This window comes from Pelophylax lessonae, assembly GCF_965119305.1.
Source record: "Pelophylax lessonae genome assembly, chromosome: 3".
Taxonomy (NCBI): Eukaryota; Metazoa; Chordata; class Amphibia; order Anura; family Ranidae; genus Pelophylax; species Pelophylax lessonae.
In genome coordinates, this window is record NC_138770.1 from 37,062,287 (window position 1) to 37,074,314 (window position 12,028).

General features: G+C 44.3%; 3 protein-coding genes across 3 annotated transcripts in view; 1 reads left to right on the forward strand and 2 right to left on the reverse strand.

Moving 5' to 3' along the window:
• Nucleotides 1-12,028, forward strand: part of LOC309550283 (uncharacterized protein) — a 1,519,274-nt gene that overhangs the window by 107,174 nt on the left and 1,400,072 nt on the right.
• Nucleotides 1-12,028, reverse strand: part of LOC309549989 (uncharacterized protein) — a gene marked incomplete at its 3' end in the record, with an annotated part of 336,501 nt that overhangs the window by 24,639 nt on the left and 299,834 nt on the right. The gene's annotated exons all lie outside the window — the stretch shown is intronic.
• Nucleotides 4,095-4,897, reverse strand: LOC309549990 (uncharacterized protein; the record flags this gene model as incomplete). The annotated part of the gene is made up of 1 exon (XM_082250465.1): nucleotides 4,095-4,897. A coding segment is annotated over one exon (759 nt), but the record flags the coding sequence as incomplete, so codon positions are not given.

Below are 12,028 nucleotides of genomic sequence, written 5' to 3' on the forward strand. Positions count from 1 at the left end.
TAAAAGTGCATGGACAGATGAAGCTTTCTATGAAGTTACAGGTGGCTGGCTGCAGTTATCAAAGCCAGGCTTCTGTGACACTCTCATTGCCCAACCAGCACCATTCCCCCTCTGTACCCCGCCTTGAACTTTGTCTGTACTGACTTTGGCTTGTCTCCTGCCCTCTGCTTCTGTTTGTTCCCATTGCTGCTGTTTCGCTGATCTGCTACCGACCCTGACCTGCACCATGATCACGCTCTTGCCTATGCATCTGCACCTGATCTGTCTGCCAGTGTATGACTTGGCTTGTCTTACACTGCTAGCATTCTTATTTCTGCTGGCACCTGCCTACCAACCATTAGTGCCTGCTATCATCATATGCCTTGCCTGTCTGCTGTAGCCAGTAACAACCTGGTTCTGCCTGCTGCTCACCACCTTACCTGCTTCACTGAGGGCCACTGATAACTTCCTCTGCCTGGTGTGGATACCTGCTCGGCTGCTGACAAGACCTACAGGCACCTGTGCCACTCTGTATTTCTGTGCCTTCTTTCACTCAATCAGGGGCTCCAAGTCAGAAGTGTAAGAGAGGCCTTCCTCATCATATCAGGCTCTTCCACCAGGTACACTACCATTGGAGGAATCCAAGATAAGGCCCACAACAAGGAGAAACACTTAGCCTTCCTAGCCTTCAAAGGAGCAGGAACAAAAAAAAGGATTAGACACCCCTGTGTCTTAAAAAGCTTTTTGGCTGCAATAGCCAATCTGGTATGCTCACTGACTTAATAATGGAAGAAAAATCAAGCCTTGCAATGTCGGGGCTTGACTACCCGGAGATCCAAGGACTGTGCACTGACAAGTCCCAACATTGGAACACCATGTTCTCCTGGTCCAAGTCAAAATGACTGGACGTACAGAAGTTCCCTCCATCCAAATCACGTGAAGCAAGTGAGATAAGGCTGTAGTGGACGGAAGGCAGAAGCAGGGATAATTGAACCCACAATGTCACCAGAGCAACTAACACAGCTGCATGAAGAACCCTGGTTCTAAGACAAACTTGCCCAGTTCCTAATTCCACATCTGGAGAGCCTCATCATCAACAGGACTCCAGAATACCCCCAGATGAAGAGTTCATTGCTCCGGAGACAACTGCGGACAACTGAAAAAAATCCACCTGGCAAACTTCCATTCCTGGAGAGTGAGCTGCTAGAGTGTGAACACAATGTTCTGCCCAAGACAGAGTGAAATTCACTGTATTCTGGGATACCTTACTTCTGGGGCTTCCCTAATGAGTTACTTATGCCCAGCATTGGAATTTTCTAAGTTGACCCTCACAGGGACCTTCAACCTTGTCAACCAATACAGGAAATCAAGACTAAGCGCCACCAGTATCAGAGCTTTGGTAAGCAATAGCCTTGTGTACAATGACCAATTCCTGTAGTATCTAAAAAGAAGAAAGCAGTTGAAAAGATGACAACCAGTCCAGACCAAGGGGGTAAAGAGACAATGGAAAATCGAATTATTGTGACCTCCCAATATCAGGACATTACACAGTAAGGTCTGGAATAGAACTGGTAAAAAGGAAACCTACTTCCCAATACTCTGAGGTAAAAATAAATTAAGGAAACTTTACCAATGACCTGAACAAAGGCACCAGAGAGTGCATATTAAAGCATTGTCTCCAAAGGAAAGAATACTCTGTCCTGGACAGGGACAGGTCCTAATAGCCCAACTGCTAAGCTAGAAGTAAAGCTGGAGTGTGCAAAATCTGGTGCAGCTCTGCAGAGAAACCAGTTTCCATTTTTTTTTCACAGATTAATTGAACAACCTGAAGTTAGAAGCTGATTGGCTACCATGCATAGCTGCACCACATTTTTCACCCTCCAGTTTTAGTGAATAAACCCCATTGTGTTCCAAGAAAAGAGCAGAATTCTGTCAAGGAATTCGATCATCTATGTACCCTTCAAAAGAAATAAAAAAGGCCCAAAATCAGAGCCAGGACCCTGGTGAACCTCTGGGAATCATGGGCAGGTTGAACGTTTGGGCCAGAAAACAAAAGATGACATGCCTCCACCACATATTACAGGACCCTCCGGAGAGTGCAACATATTAAGGTGGGCCCCCTTCATGGCCACCAATGCCAGGAAAACCCCAGCTGGAGAGAGGCAATCACCAGGTTCACCAATTCCATCCAGAACTTCCACACACGAAGAGACCTGTCAAAATGAATTTAGATCCAGAATAGGACGAACATTACTATCTGTTGTTGGAACTATAGGAGCGTAAACATAGAACCTCTAGTCCTCTGGAACAATCACTCCCTCTAAAAAAAGGAGGATTGTGCATTTGTGAAGGAGCAAATCTGTTGTCAAAGAAAAACTATGAAGTTTCTCTGCAAAAGGCCTCTAAAAGTCCTACCTCACCCAGTCAGAGGAGCAACTTTTCAAGTGAAGTCCCTTGTTTAGCTGGTTTAGATGTCCAGGACTCCTGATAGAACAGGGAGAGCAGGGGATTGCGGCTAAAGGCCCAAAACTTGATAGCAGCAAAGGAAAGGTCTCACTAAAGGGGTAGAAGGCAGTTGGAACTGTGAGCTTGCCCTACTCTCTGATGGCAACAGAGTGCCCCCTATTCCTTATGACTTTCAGATTTAATAACTTCTGACTGTGATAAAGGATTGCCGAATCTACTGGACGCATAAACCTCTCTAAGATAAATCTCTGCAGCAAACATTTCTTGGGGGGTAAGTTCAGTCCACATACTAGAACTCCATATGGTGGGGCTGTATCTGGAAAACTAAGGATCTTATGGCATTCTGCCATGATCAAAGCCCCGGAGACTTTTGAGGAAGAGGCAATTTCAAATTCCACAAAATATCTAGGGGTCTGCCAAACAATGGGATCCCGCTTGCGAATAGTCCTTGGGAGGAGAGGCCTTACACCAGCCCCAAAATGTCATCTGCCTCTGTCGTTTCCTCCATCATGTCCCCTTCTTTAATTAGGATTGGAGAGGAGATGGGGAATGCCCAAGTTTGCATACTAAACGGAACCAATCCCAGAATCTATGCTGTCCCTCAGCCAAGAAAATGCAGATTTCTCCGTAATCACACAGGAATTGGAGGAAAGGTGCTCCAGAGATAGCAGTGATACCGTATAGGTGAACAGAGCCCCAAAAGGAGATATTGACCTCTGATACATCGAACCTGGTCAGCTGAGAGGGCACTATGCACTGGTTACCACATGTGATCACCCACCCAGCTCACCAGTGCCCCCAACAGGAAGGAGTAGGCACGTGTTGCCCCCAGGTACCTTTTGTGACCAGTTATTTTGTCAATGAGTAATCCAAGCTTCAATCATGCACATCTAAGGGATGTGTCAGGGGGGAAGAACACTGCCAGCTGCTTACAGTACTCAGAGACTCTCCACGAATACTCTGGATGCATGGCTGTGCTGCTCAACATGGACACAGGCACAAACACTGCCTTGAATCCTGATGTCCCCAACTTCACTGCACATGTGAATATATGTCCCAGTGTCCAGAGAAGGTAGAGGGTGGAGAAAACTCTGACTCCTCCCAGTTGATGCCAAAGGTCTTCTGGGCCTACCTGAGCACCACTTCCACCTTGTAGGGCTCTAGCAGACCAGGAAGGCGTCTAACAATGCAAGAGTGTAGCTCCATGTGGTGACCATAATGCGGTAATTATACTGCAGTTCATCATTATTGTCACTAGATAGAGCTGCTGATCATAGGAAATCACTATATACAATAAACTACAGTCAATATTCGTCATGCCTAGGCAAATGCATGTCATATTTATTTTACAATTTAAAAAATTGTCCTGTAAGTGTGTGTGAAAGTTTATACCACAAAATGTACTCAAAGAAAGGTCATCACTCCATTTTTATTTATTTACTTCTATGAATAGCCAACATGGCACAACACTTCATCCATGTCTTTAGTGAACTCTGATCTCCTTATGAACGGTTTCTTACATGATGAAGATCAGCCATGGAGTATATCTGAGGTGTATATCAGGGTGTGCATCTTCCCCACATGAGAGCTGTGATGTCCAGCAACATTCATATAGAAGGCAGTAATACACCTCAAGGGTTGTGTGGGATCCCTGATGTACAGGAAGACAGGACTTCACCGAGGAACAATTCCCTTACTCAGGAATGGAAACAGTCTTCTCCCTCGTGTGAGATCTCTGATGTTTGTAAAGACTGGACTTCGCGGAAAAACATTTACCGCACTCAGGACAGGAATAGGGCTTCTCTCCCGTGTGAGATCTCTGATGTGTGTAAAGAGTTGACTTCTGTAAAAAACATTTCCCACACTCAGAACAGGAATATGGTTTCTCCCCTGTGTGGGATCTCTGATGATTATAAAAATTGGACTTATCTGAAAAACATTTTCCGCAATCAGGACAGGAGTATGGCTTTGCCCCCGTGTGAGACCTCTGATGTTTGACAAGATCTGGTTTTTGTACAAAACATTTACCACACTCAGAACAGACAAATGGCTTCTCCCCCGTGTGCAATCTGTGATGAGTATAAAGATTGTACTTATCTGAAAAACATTTTCCGCACTCAGAACAGGAAATTGGTTTCTCCCCCGTGTGAGTTCTCTGGTGTCTGTAAAGATTGGACTTCAATGAAAAACATTTCCCACACTCAGGACAGAAATACGGCTTCTCTCCTGTGTGGGATATTTTATGCACATTAAGTTTGGATTTAGAAGGGAAACACTTCCCGCACTCAGTACAGGAAAACCTCTTATCTGTTGGAAGGACGGCACCGTCCCTCACAGTCTGAGGTTCCTCAGGATAAGAGGAATACGATGGTCCAGCACTGTCCCTCACAGTCTGAGGTTCCTCAGGATAAGAGGAATACGATGGTCCATCTACACTATGTGGTGCCAGGTGGACATTTGAGGTAGCCGGGTTTTCTCCTGGACTATACTGTGTGAGGTCCTCATCTTCTACTTTACAGTCTGGAGACAAAGTGAGACAATCCTCTGAGGTTTTCCTCATCTCCCGTCCATCTACTAAAATAGAAATAAAAAGATTATTACTAGACATGAGCAGATTGGTTCCCCTAAATCAGGACTGATCTCATACCAGTTCATTTATTTATTCATGGACCTTAGTCAGAGAATGAGGAGACAACAAGAACTGTCTTTTATAGGAGTGACAGTGATGAGGGGATTATAGGACGAGTGTCCCCTCCCCCTCTATCACTCATTGCCATCTTCCCAACACAAGAAGTACTGCACTTCCTTATTTAGTCCATGATTTAGTCATGAATAACAGCGGGGCTGAGCCCCACCAGAGGTCAGAGAGTGAGGATGGGGGGAGAACAACCAAGATGAAGACTGGACTGATCCTGAAGACCACCATCATTGGGGTATTGACTCCTCCCTCATTATCACTTTCTGTCTAAGGTTCCAAAGTTTGAGAATGTTATCACATTATTATCAACATGTAAAAGTCTGTCCTCCAATCAAATCATCAGATATAAAATGTCCAGTTGGTAGAAAATGGGTGCAAAAGTTAGGCCTATGTAATGTACAACTTATTATTTAGGATACAAAAGTTAGGACGATACAGTATCAGAATTATGTAATTTACAACAGAGTATATAGTGCAGGGGACAGAGGTATGTAATGTACAACATAGAGTATAAAGTGCAGGGATCAGGAGTATGTAATGTACAACATAGAGTATATATAGTGCAGGGGTCAGGAGTATGTAATGTACAATATAAATTACACAGTGTAAGGGTCAGGACTCATAGCATTCAGTATTCAGTGGTAGCTTAAAAGTTTACTTGAAGGGGAAGTGTCCTGCTGACTTCTGAGATGGTCACTTTCTAAGGAGCTTGCAGTCTTGAGCTTGCTAAGCTCCAGTAAAGAGTGACAGAGGTGCCCAGTTTTTGGCTCTCTGGAGACCGATATCACAGTCCAACATCCTGGGAATACCAAAGTGGGGAACACAGCGGTTAGTGCTGCACAAGCTGACAGATTGTTTTTTTCCCCTTGTGATGACGCAGACCCCGCCATGTGTATCTCCATGCTGGAAGACTCAACATCGGACTCCAGCAGCTCTGCTTCCTCAACCTGCACAGTGATTTGCCTCGCTGCTCAGCGGCCTGGTGAGTTCTCTCCCCCTGAAAGCCCCTCCACTCGGAGTTCAGTAAAGACTAAGAAAGCTTAGCAAGGGGACTTTCCCAAAGAGCACACTACCAGGCAGAGCAGACCTATCATCTGCACAATCCATTAGAGAATTTTTTGCTGACTACCCAGCCTGTGTCAGTGTCTGACCTTAAGGGGATGCTGATGTCATTACAGGACTCACTGCACTTATACATAGTGGAAATGCAACTCCTCTGTGCAAGATCTGCAGCAAAGGGCCGCATATATAGAGCATAAGATGGATGATGTTTTTACAGGCCACAACTTAGTGGATGCGTGTACAGACCACAACAACTTAGTGGATGTGTGTACAGACCACAACAACTTAGTGGATGCACGTACAGACCACAACAACTTAGTGGATGCACGTACAGACCACAAAAACTTAGTGGATGCGCGTACAGACCACAACAACTTAGTGGATGCGCGTACAGACCACAACAACTTAGTGGATGCGCGTATAGACCACAACAACTTAGTGGATGCGCGTATAGACCACAACAACTTAGTGGATGCGCGTATAGACCACAACAACTTAGTGGATGCGCGTACAGACCACAACAACTTAGTGGATGCACGTATAGACCACAACAACTTAGTGGATGCGCGTACAGACCACAACAACTTAGTGGATGCACGTATAGACCACAACAACTTAGTGGATGCGCGTATAGACCACAACAACTTAGTGGATGCGCGTATAGACCACAACAACTTAGTGGATGCGCGTACAGACCACAACAACTTAGTGGATGCGTGTACAGACCACAACAACTTAGTGGATGCGTGTACAGACCACAATAACTTAGTGGATGCGTGTACAGACCACAATAACTGAGTGGATGCCTGTACAGAACACAATTACTTAGTGTGCATGTACAGACCACAATAACTTAGTGCAGGGCTTGACAAATTTGCCTGCAATCTAGGAGCCAGCTAAAAAAGTTAGGAGCCAGTTTTTTTTTTTTCTTTAAACTAACAACCAAGATTTATTTAAAAAAAAAAAAAAAAACGGATACTAAATTTACACATAAATACGACTAGAACCCCGCTCTCCTCTATAGGGCAATCAGATGGAAACAGACCCGGGATGAATAGAAAATACAACCGCCATCCGTCTGTTTTTGGCAGACAGGATCAGATGGTGGCAGATTACCGCTCCATAGAGGGGACTGAAGGGTCCGATCAGGTCTGCCTGAGAAACTGACAGGCGGACCTGATCAGACAGCCTGTGTGAAAGGGGCCTTCAGCTGTGTGGCTGTGGCATGGCAGGGAGATGATAAAAAAAAAATATATATATATATTTTTTTTAGATAATTTAAAAAATAAATAAATAATAATGACCACACTCCCTGTCCACTTACCTTTAAGCAAAGGTAAGTGGACAGGGAGATGAAGCCTGCAAAAACTTCCATCTCATCTCCTCTTGGGAAGGAGATGGGCAGGCATTGAGAACAGGCAGTGGAAACAGTCATTAGTGACTGCTTGTGAAACTCCCGGCCACCACAAGAGGGCGCCAGTTCCCCGCTGGAAGCCTCTCTCATCTCACAGAAGAAGGCCGAAAAGCCGGGACCTCAATTTTCAGACGGTGCGGTAGTCCGTGAACTCGGGGAGGAGGTGGGGGGGCGCTAAAGGGACAGGACACCTCCTGCAGTGCACCCCAGGTGCCAGCTCGCTAATTCTAGTCGCCAATGGGACCTGACACCCGGGGTTTGTCGAGCCCTGACTTAGTGTATGCGTGTACAGACCACAACAACTTTGTGGATGCCTGTACAGACCACAACAACTTTGTGGATGCCTGTACAGACCACAACAACTTAGTGGATGCGCGTAAAGACCACAACAACTTAGTGGATGCGCGTACAGACCACAACAACTTAGTGGATGCGCGTACAGACCACAACAACTTAGTGGATGCGCGTACAGACCACAACAACTTAGTGGATGCGTGTACAGACCACAACAACTTAGTGGATGTGTGTACAGACCACAACAACTTAGTGGATGTGTGTACAGACCACAACAACTTAGTGGATGTGTGTGCAGACCACAACAACTTAGTGGATGTGTGTACAGACCACAATAACTTAGTGGATGTGTGTACAGACCACAATAACTTAGTGGATGTGTGTACAGACCACAACAACTTAGTGGATGCCTGTACAGACCACAACAACTTAGTGGATGTGTGTACAGACCACAATAACTTAGTGGATGCCTGTACAGACCACAACAACTTAGTGGATGTGTGTACAGACCACAACAACTTAGTGGATGTGTGTACAGACCACAACAACTTAGTGGATGTGTGTACAGACCAATGGTCTGATCTGAAAAAGATTCAGGGTAATTTAGCAGATTTGGAGGACAGGTCCAGATGCAACAATACCAACTTTGCGGGGTTCCAGAAATGATTCCTTCCTTCAGCTTACAAGGCTTTTTGCTACAATTATTGCGCACTCTAGTTCCTGACCCACAGGACCTTGCGCTTAGCATAGACAAGGCACACAGGCTGCCCAAATCTGATTACCTGGCAGATACAATGCCGCGGGATGTTTTAGCCAGGATCCACTTCCATGTCAAGGAAAAAGCTATGCAGGCGGCTCGGAAAAAACTGTGCTTGCTGGATCAGTTCTCAGGCATCGCTCTTTATGCTGATTTGTCCCAGGCTATTCAAAACAGGACAACATGTTCTCGCTATCACAAAAGCCCTCCAGAACCATAAAATCATCCATCAGTGGGAGTTCCCAACTACGTTATTGGCTACCGATCAAGGAAAAATGTCACCATTCACTCTTTGGTAGCAGGGTTTAAATACCTGAAGGAATGGCATATCTTGGCACCTGATGCTGATGCTGAGATGGAAAAAGGCCCTGCCAAGTTACGTAATGACTGGTCGTAGCCGTCAAATTTATATCTCTGATAGGCCCCTTTTCAACCTGACATTTGCAGGCCTGGGACAGGGCACCCTGGACTGATTCACACTTTTTGTTGCCTATTTGGGAAGTGTTCCCAGGTCCCATAAATGCTTAGTTCTGGTCTTCTTTTTTTTTTTTACTACTATTTGTATTTTGTTTTTCTTTATCTTATCCTTTGTTGATTATCATTCAGAGTTTGGGCCTAGCTTCAGTCTCTAATGCCTGGTGTGACATGAATACCAACATGCCTCTTCATGCATTGCCTAATGGACCTGATCATCCTACCTCATATGTAGTCTTCTCACCCCTATACGAATGCCTGGATGGACTACCCTCGCTTCTTCTATATGGTCAGCTTGTTCTATTTTGTCTCAGAACTCTATGGTAGTTTTTGCTGCCTCTAAGCTGTGTACTAGTAGAGAGTAACCCCATTTAGTGAGTGTTCATGCTCCTTCAGGATCTAGATCAGCTCCAGATTCAGGGTCTCCCTTACCACTAGTAAGGTCATGCAAAGGAAGAGCCGCGCTAAATTGACATATTGATGATAAATCAAACTGTAAATAGTGATAAACAGTGCTAGAAATTATAAAATATTAACCAATTACGTGTATAGCAATAAACAACAAGCAGTGAATGTCCATAAAAAACAGAAAATTAACTGTTAATATATGATGTCCATAAAGAACAGTAAAGTCCAAATATGGGTGCCAAGTGCAAGAAAAAGAATCCACCACCAATTCCTGTGACTTCTTCCACAATTAGTGCTGCATGCTGAAGGCACACTAAACGCTTACCAGAACAAAGATAAATACAGACATCCAACATATACTGGGAACTCCAATGGATTCCTGCAGGTGGCATGGTACCTCTCTCTAGGCTTTCTATGTAAATCCAGCAGGGAGCCGGGATAATAACCAGCCAACACACTAAATGGTCCAGGCCCGGAACTCCCAAAAGGGTATGAAAGAAAAAGGGGCCACAATAGCGTAATACGTAGGGGACACTTTATTGTAAAAAAGGTAAACAACTCACATGTAAATAGAAACAATAGCGCTATTCTCGGCAGATTCAGTAGAACGCCGCCGCCCGACTTCCAGGTATGATGTGGTGACATCAGCACGCCTTACCGACACGTTTCGTCGCAGATGACGTCTTCCTAGTAAGGTCATGTCATTTGTTAATTTATGTAGCGTTTATGCTTCCAGATGACAATTAGGTTCGTGTCTTTTACTGTCAAAGGGTTCAATAGCCCCTTTAAGCGTAAGGCCATGTGATCGGATGCCCAGAAATTAAAGGGGGATGTTCTCTACATACAAGAGACCAACTTCCATGCCGATAAACCCCCTAAATGTTCTAACAAAGCTTGTCCCCATATGTTCTATGCTAACCTACTGAAGAAGCCCAGTGTGTGGACATAATTCGTATTGCACCCATGTCCCTGTCTATGATTTTATCATAGCACTGGGTGTGCTTATTTTAAGTCAGTGCATTTTTATTGGATATTTTAATCAAAGTATTTGTTTACAGAGATCACTATCAGTTTTATCCTGTTTTGCACGATATGTACATCAGAGTGAGGTGCCAATAGAGGAAGAAAAGGAGTTGTCTTATGTACCATTGATGATACAGCCCAAGGAGGGGCAAAGCCTGCTTTGACCTAGATTGATTGAGGTCAGTACTGTGAGGTGAGAATTTATTACCTTCACAAGGTGAGAATACGCATGCTTTGAGTGGCACCATGTAGATTGGAATATATCTGTGCACACTACAACACATCGGTGGTGGATACACTCTTTGTTCCCTTTTATGCTTGTATTATAGCACTCGCTGTGATAATTCCATGGGAGTAGTTTGGAGTTTTGGGGGTTTTCACATTTGTATACAGAGAGCACTATTAGTCTCATTTTGTTGTACATGTGACCTACATTGGAGAGTGGTGCCAACAAAAGGAGGAAAATGAATTTCCAGATGAACTGCTGAAGATATTAGCCCAAGGAGGGACAAATAAAGCCCTTTGTGACCTTTTTTTTTTTTTTTTTTAGTGAGGTCATTATTGAGGTAAGAGTCTATTATCTATGGGATAGATAGATATAGATGGGAGTATGCATGTTTTAAGCAACAAGGAGTGGATTTGAAGATACACTATATAACATGAACTTTAATGGCATCCCAGTCTTAGTCCATAGGGTTCAATATTGAGTTGGCCCACCCTTTGCAGCTATAACAGCTTCAACTCTTCTGGGAAGGCTTTCCACAAGGTTTAGGAGTGTGTCAGGACTCTGTGCAGGCCAGTCAAGTTCCTCCACCCCAAACTCACTCATTTATGGACCTTGCTTTGTGCACTGGTGTGCAGTCATGTTGGAACAGGAAGGGGCCATCCCCAAACTGTTCCCACAAAGTTGGAAGTATGAAATTGTCCAAAATGTCTTGGTATGCTGACACTTTAAGAGTTCCCTTCACTGGAACTATTATATAGATACATGTACATTTTTGATATCATATATTTATTATTACATACATATATTTTTTACATTTTTGACAGATTTCCTATGTTCTGCTGCCACATATATTACATTTCTACTTATACACTTCAGCCCACATTGCCCACATGTGTGGCGTGTCTGGCCCCTTCGCCTGCCCTGTGTTCCCTCAGCTCCTGTGGGAGACTACATTAGCCATGCTTCACTCCCCATGCCAGCAAATACCTGCTAAGTAATGTAAGTTTCTGGGGATTAGAGGACATTCCTCTTTCTCCCCATCACTCCAGTTTGCATGTACCTCCATTTTGCCATTTCCTTACACACATTTCTTTCCAAGTAGACATCTACTCCTGATGAAGTGGTATGATTGATCCACGATACGCGTCGAGTCCAATGATGTTACAATTACAATCAAATGCTTTTATACTGTTAATCATTACAGACCAATGATGTTCATGTTTATAC